An 11,510-nucleotide genomic window follows, 5' to 3' on the forward strand; every position below is an offset into this window, starting at 1 on the left:
TTAACCTGCCACCATAGTTGCAGTCCGCATGTAAACTTCTAGAATTTGTCACCAATATAAGTACATCGCAATCCGTTACTGTTTCAACAGCCATCGGTGTTTCATGTGTATATTCTTAAACAAGTATTATTTTTCTCTTGTTTTTAGCAATGTATCACTCTCTACTGTCCTTATATATTATTCTATATTCTGCGTTTCCATCCAGATTCTCGTGTATACCATGAGAGTCCGGATTGGGGGTATTGTTTATTTCTGTATTCTTTAAATTGTTATGTCATTTTTTTCTACATTTTATTTATCTTACTCATTATTCTTTCTTTATTTTTCATATTTTGTCATCCTAATATATTTTACTTACTGATTTTTAGTTACATTACGACGTTTATCTAATCTTTTATTTATATACTGGTTACAAATGTAGATGACAAATTTGTGTCATTCATGACAATTAAACAGATTCAACATGATGTATACGATCATTCTTGGATGAAATTAATATTAGTTTAATATTACACTTTTTGAAACCATTTTCATCAATTTTCAATTTCATGTGTTGTTTCCGTACATGTTATGTTTCATTGCTCATGTGTTGTTTTCGTATATTTTAGCCGCTCGTCTTGAGCCTACTCATTTCATCCGATAACACCCCATATAACAATAAAATTATTATAATTGTATTGCCATTCATAACTCTGAACAGACCAATTAACTGACCGGGTTTTATACATCCGACCCATTAACAGACCAGGTTTTAAATAAAGATTGATTTATGTCACCAAAATACAGATTTTCGTGTAGATTTTTCACACAATGATATCAATATGGTTAACAAACATAATGCCTTTCTTTTTTCGATGTTCAAAATATTGAATGCAAGTAAATTTAACCAATGTGTCATCATTTTGTGTACATTTTATGTGTGTAAAATGTGTATAAATTTATTGATGAGTAACCCGCCTTTTCATTTTATAGATCGTACATCGAAGCTAGAAAAATAATAATTACACCACTGAATTCAGTACATTGAATTGTTTTGTTAGACATGAATACTTTTTATGATGAAAATATATTTAGAAAGTTATACAATGAAACATGCTGAACTTTCAATGATTTTCTCGATAACACCTGATTAACAGACTTTAGCCAACCCGATTAACAGACCAACCGCCGATATAGCCGCATACTCAATATAGATTAACAGACCAATCTCTCGGTTAGCCGAGTGTCGGCCGTGCTATACAGAACCTCAATATAAAATTTACATCAACAATAATGATATAATTGGCGGCTTTGTCAGCTGTGACGGAACAATTTCCTTATCTAGTTTTTTTGGCCTATGTTTAATACGAAAAATAGGGCTTTTATGATTGTTGGTAGGAGTAAAATATTCTTTAAGTGTTTAAAAAAGAGGGACGAAAGATCCCAGAGGGACAGTCAAACTCATAGATTAAAAATAAACTGACATCATGGCTAAAAATAAAAAGACAAACAGACAAATAACAGTACAGAAGACACAACATAGAAAATTAAAGACTAGACAACACGAATCCCACCAAAAACTTGGGATCTCAGGTGCTCCGGAATTGTAAGCAGATCATGCACATGTGGCACCCGGCGTGTTGTTATGTTAATTCCACTCAGGTAAATAGTCTAATTCGGTAGGTCACATACGTGAAAAGAGAAGGGTATTGTAGTTAAGTGGTTCATAAGTGTTTCTCGTTTCTCGTTTTTTATATTAATTAGACCGTCGGTTTTCCCGTTTGAAAGGTTTTACATTAGTCATGTCTGGGACCCTTTATAGCTTGCTGTTCGATGTAAGTCAAATATCCACGTTGAAGACCGTACTTTGACCTAAAATGGTTTTTATTTTACAAATTGTGACTTTGGTGGAGAGTATTTTCATTGGCACTGATACCACATCTTTTTATATCTATTTAAATGTTTAATACGAATATGAACTATGTTCAGTACTGAATTAAGAAAAAGAATCTTAGGATTTTTGTCAGCTTTTTCTCGTTTTATCCATGTCTAGCAGCAAGTGCGGAATGAGTTGTTGATGATGTTACGACACTCATTTAAAAAACACAAAAACTTCTCGAACAGAGTTATGAAGAGGAATGATTAAAAATGACACTCCGAAAATTTTATGGACACCATACCAGGTTTTAGTTTCTGTTATTCCGTTCTTTTCCCCTTAAAGTTGATTTGTTTCCTTTGTGCTTGGTTTGTGACCCGGATTAGTTTTTGCAAAATCGGTTTATGACTAGTGAACTGCAGTATACTATGATTTCATTTATATGTCATGTTTTTAATTTTCGTTATTTCGTCCGTGTTTGTTAACAGTCAGTTCTGATGGTCACCATGCAGACACATACCTTTTTAATTATTTACTTCCAAAAAAGAGTGAAATAACAAAAATACCGAACTCAGAGGAAAATTCCATACGGACTTTCCGTAATCAAATAGCAAAATCATATACCAAAACACATCAAACGAATGGAAAACAACTGTCATATTCCTGACTTGGTACAGCAATATATACACACAAATATGAAATAGAATTGGAGTATTGGGAATAAATGATATGTAAATCTATTAATAATTTCGGCTGTGTCCGTTAACAGTCAGGGTCATCAGACACATACATTTTTTTATTACTAGTATTTACTTCCACTATCATGACTATACAGCAATATATAAAGACAACTATAAATAAAATTTTAATATTGAAATTTATAACATGTAAATCTATTAATGTCATCATCAATCTAAGTATCATTTCTTGTCACTTAAAGTCTTAAAATTAGCAACAATAAAAGCTAAAATCGTTATTACCGAACTTGACCTCCATTACGTCATAGGAAACAGCATGATTCATATCTATATTTAAAAAGATGTCGTCAAAACATTTTAAAATTATTGCACGGACATTATTTTGCAGCTGCCCAACCGCTTGTCTTACATCACAAAAAAAACCCCAAAAAAAACCAATATTTTTCCGTCGGTAATCTGGTCGAAAGCAATGTTCTGTATTTTTATAACTTTGGATACTAGTATTCTCTTTTTTTTTATCTATTCTGTTAGTATTATTTTGTCTTTGAATGGCCATCTATAGAATCATGACCGTTTTTACTTTTTGTCTTGCACGGAGTATTTGGTTCTATATGTAATATAAAAGGTAGTATTATTTTGTACCCACACTTCATCACTATTGTCAATAAAGACACTAAAACAATAAAAATTAGCATTACGGGCTGCCACTGGGCTGGTATTTCGTTGAAGAAAAGTCTTAAACTTTTACCAATCCCTTCAAAGAAAAGTTGTAGTGGATGCAGGAGAGATCTTGTTATAACCGACGAAAGAACCTGAAAGTAAAAGAATATAAATGTTATGTCTTAATTTCATAAAAATATACATCATGTGTCTATGCTTCATTTATATTTTTGATAATGTGCTTTGTCCATACGCCTTTCTGTGCTTCTTTGTTTCATATTTGTATGTTGTTATAGTGATTAAAATTATGACTAAATGTTGACTGCTCTACCCATATTTTTGACATTTATACCTACTATCATGTCTGTTTGTTTTGTTCACACATCGTTGTCAATATAATGGAATTTGATGCGACTGCCATGTACAAGGTTTAGCTAGCCATAAAATCAGGTTTGATCCACCATTTGTGACATTAGAAAATAATTGTACCAATGCAAGTCAGGCATATGACATTTGTTGTCCATTCGTTTGATGTGTTTGAGCAATTGATTTTACCATTTGATTGTGGACTTTCCGTTTTCCTCGGAGCTCGGTATTTTTTTTATTTAATTTTTTACAAGATTCTGACAATCTTTCTTTTTTAGTTTCTGTTCTAATACCTAAACTTTCAACCAATTAAACTACAGTGACTTGACTGATAGTGTTGCTATCCAACAATTGCAATTCATTCAAAATTTTGACCAAATTGCAATTTGTTTTATTAAACCAAATTGTTCAACTGGTCAGAAATTTGAACAAATTGTTCAGTCAAAATGTGAAAGTGCAAGGTGATAAAATAAATCATACTTACAATCCTATAAGACTTTAACTCCACTGTGTTGATGTTATTTTTAAATTAGTTTATCAATCTGTATAGGTATATATAGCTATTACCATACTAAAGGTGAACTGTTTTATTTGTAATTGCTATAAAAATGTCCAAACTAAGCTTTTATATAGTTTTTCTTTCAAAATGTATTCTATATTCATAAGAATCACACAGTATATGAATAAAAACATCATATTCAGTAAAATAATTTGTAAAATTGCAATATATTTGTAGGAAGGGGAGATAATCTTTTTTGGTTTCAAAAAGTCTTTATTCAAAAGAATAGTATTTTAGGTTATTTCCCCAAGGAAACTTATCAATAGCATATTGTTATTTCACATATAGTTTACTGAATATATGATGTATTATTTTAAATGATATATGATTCTTATAAATATAAAATCCTTTTCGAAAGAAAAACTATATAAAAGCTTAGTTTGGACATTTTTATAGCAATTCAAAATAAAATAGTTGACCTTTAGTATGGTAATGGCTATAATATAACATATATGATATAATATATCAATACAGTGGAGTTAAAGGCTTATAGGATTGTAAGTATATTTTATTTTATCACCTTGCACTTTCACATTTTGACTGAACAATTTGTTCAAATTTTTGACCAGCTGAACAATTTGGATTAATAAAACAAATTGCAATTTGGTCAAAATTTTGAATGAGTTGCAATTGGTATAATTATATTATATCATATATGTTATATTATAGCCATTACCATACTAAAGGTCAACTATTTTATTTTGAATTGCTATAAAAATGTCCAAACTAAGCTTTTATATAGTTTTTCTTTCGAAAAGGATTTTATATTTATAAGAATCATATATCATTTAAAATAATACATCATATATTCAGTAAACTATATGTGAAATAACAATATGCTATTGATAAGTTTCCTTTGGGAAATAACCTAAAATACTATTCTTTTGAATAAAGACTTTTTGAAACCAAAAAAGATTATCTCCCCTTCCTACAAATATATTGCAATTTTACAAATTATTTTACTGAATATGATGTTTTTATTCATATACTGTGTGATTCTTATGAATATAGAATACATTTTGAAAGAAAAACTATATAAAAGCTTAGTTTGGACATTTTTATAGCAATTACAAATAAAACAGTTCACCTTTAGTATGGTAATAGCTATATATAACTATACAGATTGATAAACTAATTTAAAAATAACATCAACACAGTGGAGTTAAAGTCTTATAGGATTGTAAGTATGATTTATTTTATCACCTTGCACTTTCACATTTTGACTGAACAATTTGTTCAAATTTCTGACCAGTTGAACAATTTGGTTTAATAAAACAAATTGCAATTTGGTCAAAATTTTGAATGAATTGCAATTGTTGGATAGCAACACTATCAGTCAAGTCACTGTAATACCTCTTTAGATTTGAAGGTTTATGAAAGGCATGTATCTTTAAAAATAAAGATTCGTCCAAATATTTAATGAATTGCAGTCATTATAAATATAACATTTATATGGATATCTTACCATTAACGGAGTTATCTCCCATAATGGATCCACTAATATAGCTGTATGATATTTCTCACAAGGATCATGTTGCCATGACAACTGTGACACCATCCAATACCTAACACTTTCTGTGATCGTCATTTGTTCTGGATAACACTCACTGGGAACGCCCTGCAGTAAATTAAAAACATATTTGATGTGGTATTCTATTTATTTGACTTATTATCATAAAAACCATTTGAATGAATAATTTCTTGATGCGACTGTTATACAAGGGAGAGGTTTAGCTAGCTATATATAAAACCAGATTTAAACCACCATTTTCTAAATAAGAAAATGTCTTACCAAGTCAAGAATATGACAGTTGATATCTATTCGTTTTATATGTTTAGATTTTGATTTTGTCATTTGTTTGGGGAATTTCCTTTTTGAATTTTCCACGGAGTTCAGTAATTTTGTGATTTTATAACATTTTTATATGAGATATCCAACATTGCAGATAACTTCTAATTTAGACATATTTCTTCATTGCAAGGTTCAAATCAAAAGTTTTTCTCAGATTAGTTCTTGAATTTGTCAATTTGGCTATGATAAATCTAAAATTGGAAAAAAACATTCACATTAAATTCCTTAATCATGATATTTTGTAGAATGGACAATTATCACATTATAGGTCTTTGATAACTATTTGCACACGTACTAGTATCTAAACTTATCTACCTTCCCCATTACTGCCATTCTTTTAGCTGCTTCCATTTTGAACAGTCGAACATATTCAATTGGAATACTTATTAAAAACATTACAAATATTATCAAAAAGAAAATTTTCTTAAATGATAATAAGCTATATAATGTTGTAGGATATCTGTTAGATATTCTTGTCACATTTGTAACTTCAGTTCTGGTACTTTTAAGGACATTGGTTTCTTCCTTAATTATAATAAAATCGTTTTCAATGTCAATATCTTCTTTTGCTATTGGTTTTGTATAAAAGAATGTCACAATGGCTAATGTCAAAAAAACTGCTGATATGATTGAAGTTGTCTCTCTTGGTATTAGTAAACAAACAGCTGAACGAAGTACGAAATAAATTGTATGTAGATCTTCTTTAACTAACTCAAGTACACTTTTTAAATTGTTTGTATCTTTTGACATCCATGGCAGGCTCGACAAAATCCATACTGAAGATGTGTTGGTCTGTTGTCTTTTAGATAATCTATCTGAAAAGATATCAAAATGAAGGCATCCCGTTAGTGATTATTTAGCAAAGCGTATTTTGTTATATCCTTATGATAGTTGATACTTTGTTTAAGAAAACTATCCGTAAATAAAATACACAGCATGATGTTTAATTGTTCAAAGCTAAAAATAGAAAAATAAAACAGATAACATCACAAAAGAACGCATTAAAATAAGATAGAACTAATTGTACACTTGTGCAGAATCGAATTTGCGTCGCACATTTGTTTTTAAATATTCGTTAGAACGCCTCCTATGCAAAATAATGCATACCATTTCTTATCTAAGTTTTAAAGGAAGCATCTGTTATAAATGTAGGGGCTGCATATAATACAATTTGTAACCTGTTTTACTCATGGCTAAGTAAACTACTTGAGTGTTTAGTACACATCATTTGATAAAAATGAGCAGGATAAGACATGCTTTTATAGCCGACTATGCGGTATGAGCTTTAGTCATTGTTGAAGGCCGTAAGGTGACCTATAGTTGTTAATGTCTGTGTCATTTTGGTCTTTTGTGGATAGTTGTCTCACTGGCAATCATACCACATCTTCTTTTTTATATATATACATATATTACAAAGACTGGCAAATGAATATAAGTGACACAGAGTAACCCATCTTGTAGACCATGTTGATTGGATTCATGTGCAGGGTCTCTCAATGCATGCCAAAATAAAGATTGACAAATGAGTTAATTGGGGTTATACCAACAGAAATAAAAACAAAAACCCCTGCTTATGTAGTTTGATCTTTAAGAAGGAAATGACGATGAACAATTAACCTAATGAATCGAATGAAAGATAAGTATGGTATAGTGAACCATTCATGACACGGAAGGTACAAGAACATTATGAGATATTCATTTAAATTATAGAGCTCAATGGAAAAGAAAGTGTAAATACAAAACAACAAAATGCGGGTACTATTTTACACAATTTCTGGAAAGAATCTTAAGTAACTAAAGAAATCAGTCGAAGACAACAAGATTTTCTTTCTCACAACAGCAGCAGCACGCATTTAAACCGAAATTAGATTTTTACTGATGGACAATAATTTGTATCCGCGTAACCACGATATCACATTAAAACACATTCCTGAAAGTATGGCAGTATTTGAAGGTTCTTAGATACAAAATTGCACTAAGCAACATGCTGTTTTGTTGTTCCAATTTTTGAAATTTTCGCTTATTTTCGCAGATAGTCCCAATCTCTAAAATAAATTCCGTCAATTCAAAAGCAAAGGTATTGACAAAAGTTTTGATCAGCCAAAATAATAACCGGCAAAATATTACGTATATCTTATTCTGAATCAATGAAAATCGCGAAATTGTACACCCGCGAAAATAACCCGCTATACGGTATTATGGAGGCTATACATGTCAAGGAAGATGTAGATTTACCTATCGTTAAGACAGCTGTTGCTGATTTATTGTTAATTATTCTTTACCACTGACAAGCAAAGTTCTGAGAAAAAAATAAAGGTTTTGGATATAAACCAGTTATTGGTAAATATGTGTGCCTTCAACTCGCGTTGTTTCGTGACTTTTCTGGTTGTAACATGATAAGATGACTGCATTCAAAAAGCAAATCTGCCACAATAAAGAAAAGAAAGCCAGACCATGATCTTCAGACTTGAGGAGAAGTTATTCTAGAAAATCCAATGGAAAATATGACGTTTGCAGGGAAGGCGAAGAAGCACTCGTTAACTTGTCTGGTGGCATGCCCTGATAAGGACTGGATATACTTTGTTGAAGCAGTTTCACAACAAAACTCATGACATTAAATAGATCTTCTGTCTTGCAAGTTCAGACTCTCCCACCAACTTCACATACTTGAAGTTTCATTCTATGTGAGTTTTTCTTCAGTGACATTACTGGAGCGGAAAAACTACCGAGGAAATGGACCCCCATTAAGTGGATTGGCCTATCAAAAGTGAGAATCTCCTGTCATGATTGAAATGACAAAGCAGACAGCACCCGAATTCCTCCTGGACATGATTTACTCTAACTGCAACGGCAAGACTGATTGTGACAATCGTAAATTTACCTGTCGCTAGAATAGACTATCTTGATTCAGTGTTCGAACTAAAAACTTGAACTAAATTACCCTGAGGTCGAAGAAAATGAGGACACAGGACCACTATGAGTCTGAGTAATTTTGGTATTGCTCAAATTTAATCATTCATTGACTAATAATAACACAATCACTAAACTGTTCTCAGTAGAGAATTAAAAAAATATCAAATTGATAGTTTTTTCAAGATTATATTTTTAGATAACCAAATTGATTAAAAAATAAAAACAATAAACATTGATATAATTCATTCGTATCTTCTACTGTATTTGATTCGTTTAGGGATGTTCAATTTATTAACATCTTTTTTGAATTAAGGTAGATAGAAAATTTTTACGGACGCCATCACGAGTTGGTTGACCTTTATGAAATAACCGTTTCACAAATGATATCGAATATGTTCCTTACGTCGTGACTACAATCCCCTTCCCTTTCATGAATGTGACCTATCGAATTAGACTATTAACCAGATTTGTAATCACATAAGCAACACGACCGGCGCCACATGTGGAGCAAGATCTGCTTACCCTTCCGGATCACCTGAGATCACCCCTAAGTTTTGGTGGGGTTCGTGCTGTTTATTCTTTAGTTTTCTGTATGAGTTTGACTGTCCCTCTGGTATCTTTAGTCCCTCTTTTGTGTATATGTCAGATCGATTATGACCATATGATATCTATAGAATTCTAACAAAATTAAATGATCCAAAAAAGAGAATATAATGCAACGACGATTTTGATACAAATGCAGTCGGAAATTAATAATATAAGAGGCTAATGCAGGATGTATCGACCCAAAAAAGTATATCGAATTCGGACTTCGTCCTCAGTCAATATACTACTTTCAGGTCAATATATTCTTGTATCGTCCTCATACAAAGACTATAATTGTTTAATGAACAACACACAGACTTGGATTGTTGACAAGAAAGATATAATGTGTTAAAAATACAGTTTTAGAAGTAAAATCATGTTTCAATATGACAACCGTTAATATTCAGCCTTCATATAAAAACAAAAAAAAACAAAAAAAACAAATAAATAACATTTCAAAAATAGATTTTCCACCCCAATTTTATCAGAATTTAATGATGTTTTCCTCTATAATCATGATAATAAATAGACAAATCTATTGAAAATCTCATTTTCGCCACAAAAGGACCCCTTTTCGCAAAAAGTATTATTGTATATTTTTTTATATATTATGTATATCTACATAAACTTTAGTTTTTACCATTAAATTGATATCTAATGGTTTCAATTAGTTTTGAGGTTTACCCTTATTTAGAACAAATTGACTAGACTATAAATAGCGATAAACGGATAAGGTGTATTTATAAAATGAAATTAAAAATGAAAATGAAAGTAGGCATATGATATGGTCATAAGAGCAAATTTAATTTCTATACCTACGTTATGAAACTCTTAGAAAGACAACTGTTTAAAACTCCAATACTGTTTGAAGATATATGCCACATTCATGACGTAAAAAATAGAATCTCGATCCCCTTATGTCAAGATCAGGAACAAAATCACTGACATGACATCACTGTCATCTAATTATTGAAATTAATATTATTTTTTCATAAGATCTTTTGTGCTTACCATATAATGACCACGTATATACACATATTGTAATCACCAAAACTGTACTAGAACATAATATTAAGTATCTCAAGGAAGAAGTCGTATTTGTTTTCTTTTTTGCCTCCATGTTGTTTCCGTTTTGATATTCACCGTAAGCACTTTATCTTATATCTATAAATAGTTCTATTCTTATCCAAATGAATGGAAGGAAATACGAAATGATTTATTTTTATTTATATAACACTAGAATTATCATTTTTTCCAAATATCATCATATTGTGTATCAATTAAAAAAATCAAAGTACAGAAAATACTGTAAACCTGGGTAGAGGATATGTCATGTCATAACTTTGTAATTTTTTATCTTTGGTCTTCGGAAGGAAACAAAAATAAAAACAGAATAGAAACTTTTGTTAGGATCATAAATAAACGTAGGTGAAACAACTGTCAAAAACAGGTAGGTGTAATTTAGGTACCCTCACGTTAGCTGTTTCTAGTCGCCCGCCAACCGTCATGCATAGGAATCTTTGTAAGTAGTTGTGTCTCTTTATTTGAAAAATAAACGTGTTTTCAAATTAAAAAAGGCCGTAAGTTTTCAAGACAGACAATGTTTATTTGTATACCAGCAGAATCGTTGATTCGACATAGGAATTAGCATAATGGCAATTGTATTTAAGGGGCATGTATAATCCTACTGTAATAGCTGCTTTCATAATAAGGAAAAATAGCCGCTATGTAAATTAGCAAAGTACCACGAATGTTGCCATATATTGGGCTGCCCCTCAGACAATGAAGCTGTCAGGTTTAAAATTTCATAACGTTGACATTTTTAATCATATTTTCACCATTTATAAAACTTTCTGTTCAAAAACTAAAAGACGTATATTTTCTTGACAAAAAATGCCGAAATTTTGTTAAAAAAAATACAGAATGATATTGTAATGCTGCAAATATTATTGCAGACATTGTTGACCTCGCAGGATTGGTATATGTATTCTGGTTACTGTTTCATAGATGTATATGTTCCAC

The 11,510-nt window shown here is 30.8% G+C and overlaps 1 protein-coding gene across 1 annotated transcript in view; it reads right to left on the bottom strand.

The window, feature by feature from the left end:
- LOC143053824 (uncharacterized) overlaps positions 1 to 10,631 on the bottom strand; it is a 32,109-nt gene extending 21,478 nt beyond the window's left edge. The window contains exons 1-3 of the mRNA XM_076226621.1: positions 10,500 to 10,631; positions 6,306 to 6,805; positions 5,604 to 5,756 (exon numbers count right to left, since the gene is read on the bottom strand). Of these exons, the coding sequence (XP_076082736.1) occupies positions 5,604 to 5,756; positions 6,306 to 6,805; positions 10,500 to 10,608 (762 nt within the window). The 5' untranslated portion in view covers positions 10,609 to 10,631. The remainder of the gene's footprint in view (positions 1 to 5,603; positions 5,757 to 6,305; positions 6,806 to 10,499) is intronic.
- Between the last annotated feature and the right edge of the window lie 879 nt (positions 10,632 to 11,510).

Source organism: Mytilus galloprovincialis, chromosome 12 (genome assembly GCF_965363235.1).
Source record: "Mytilus galloprovincialis chromosome 12, xbMytGall1.hap1.1, whole genome shotgun sequence".
Classification (NCBI taxonomy): Eukaryota; Metazoa; Mollusca; class Bivalvia; order Mytilida; family Mytilidae; genus Mytilus; species Mytilus galloprovincialis.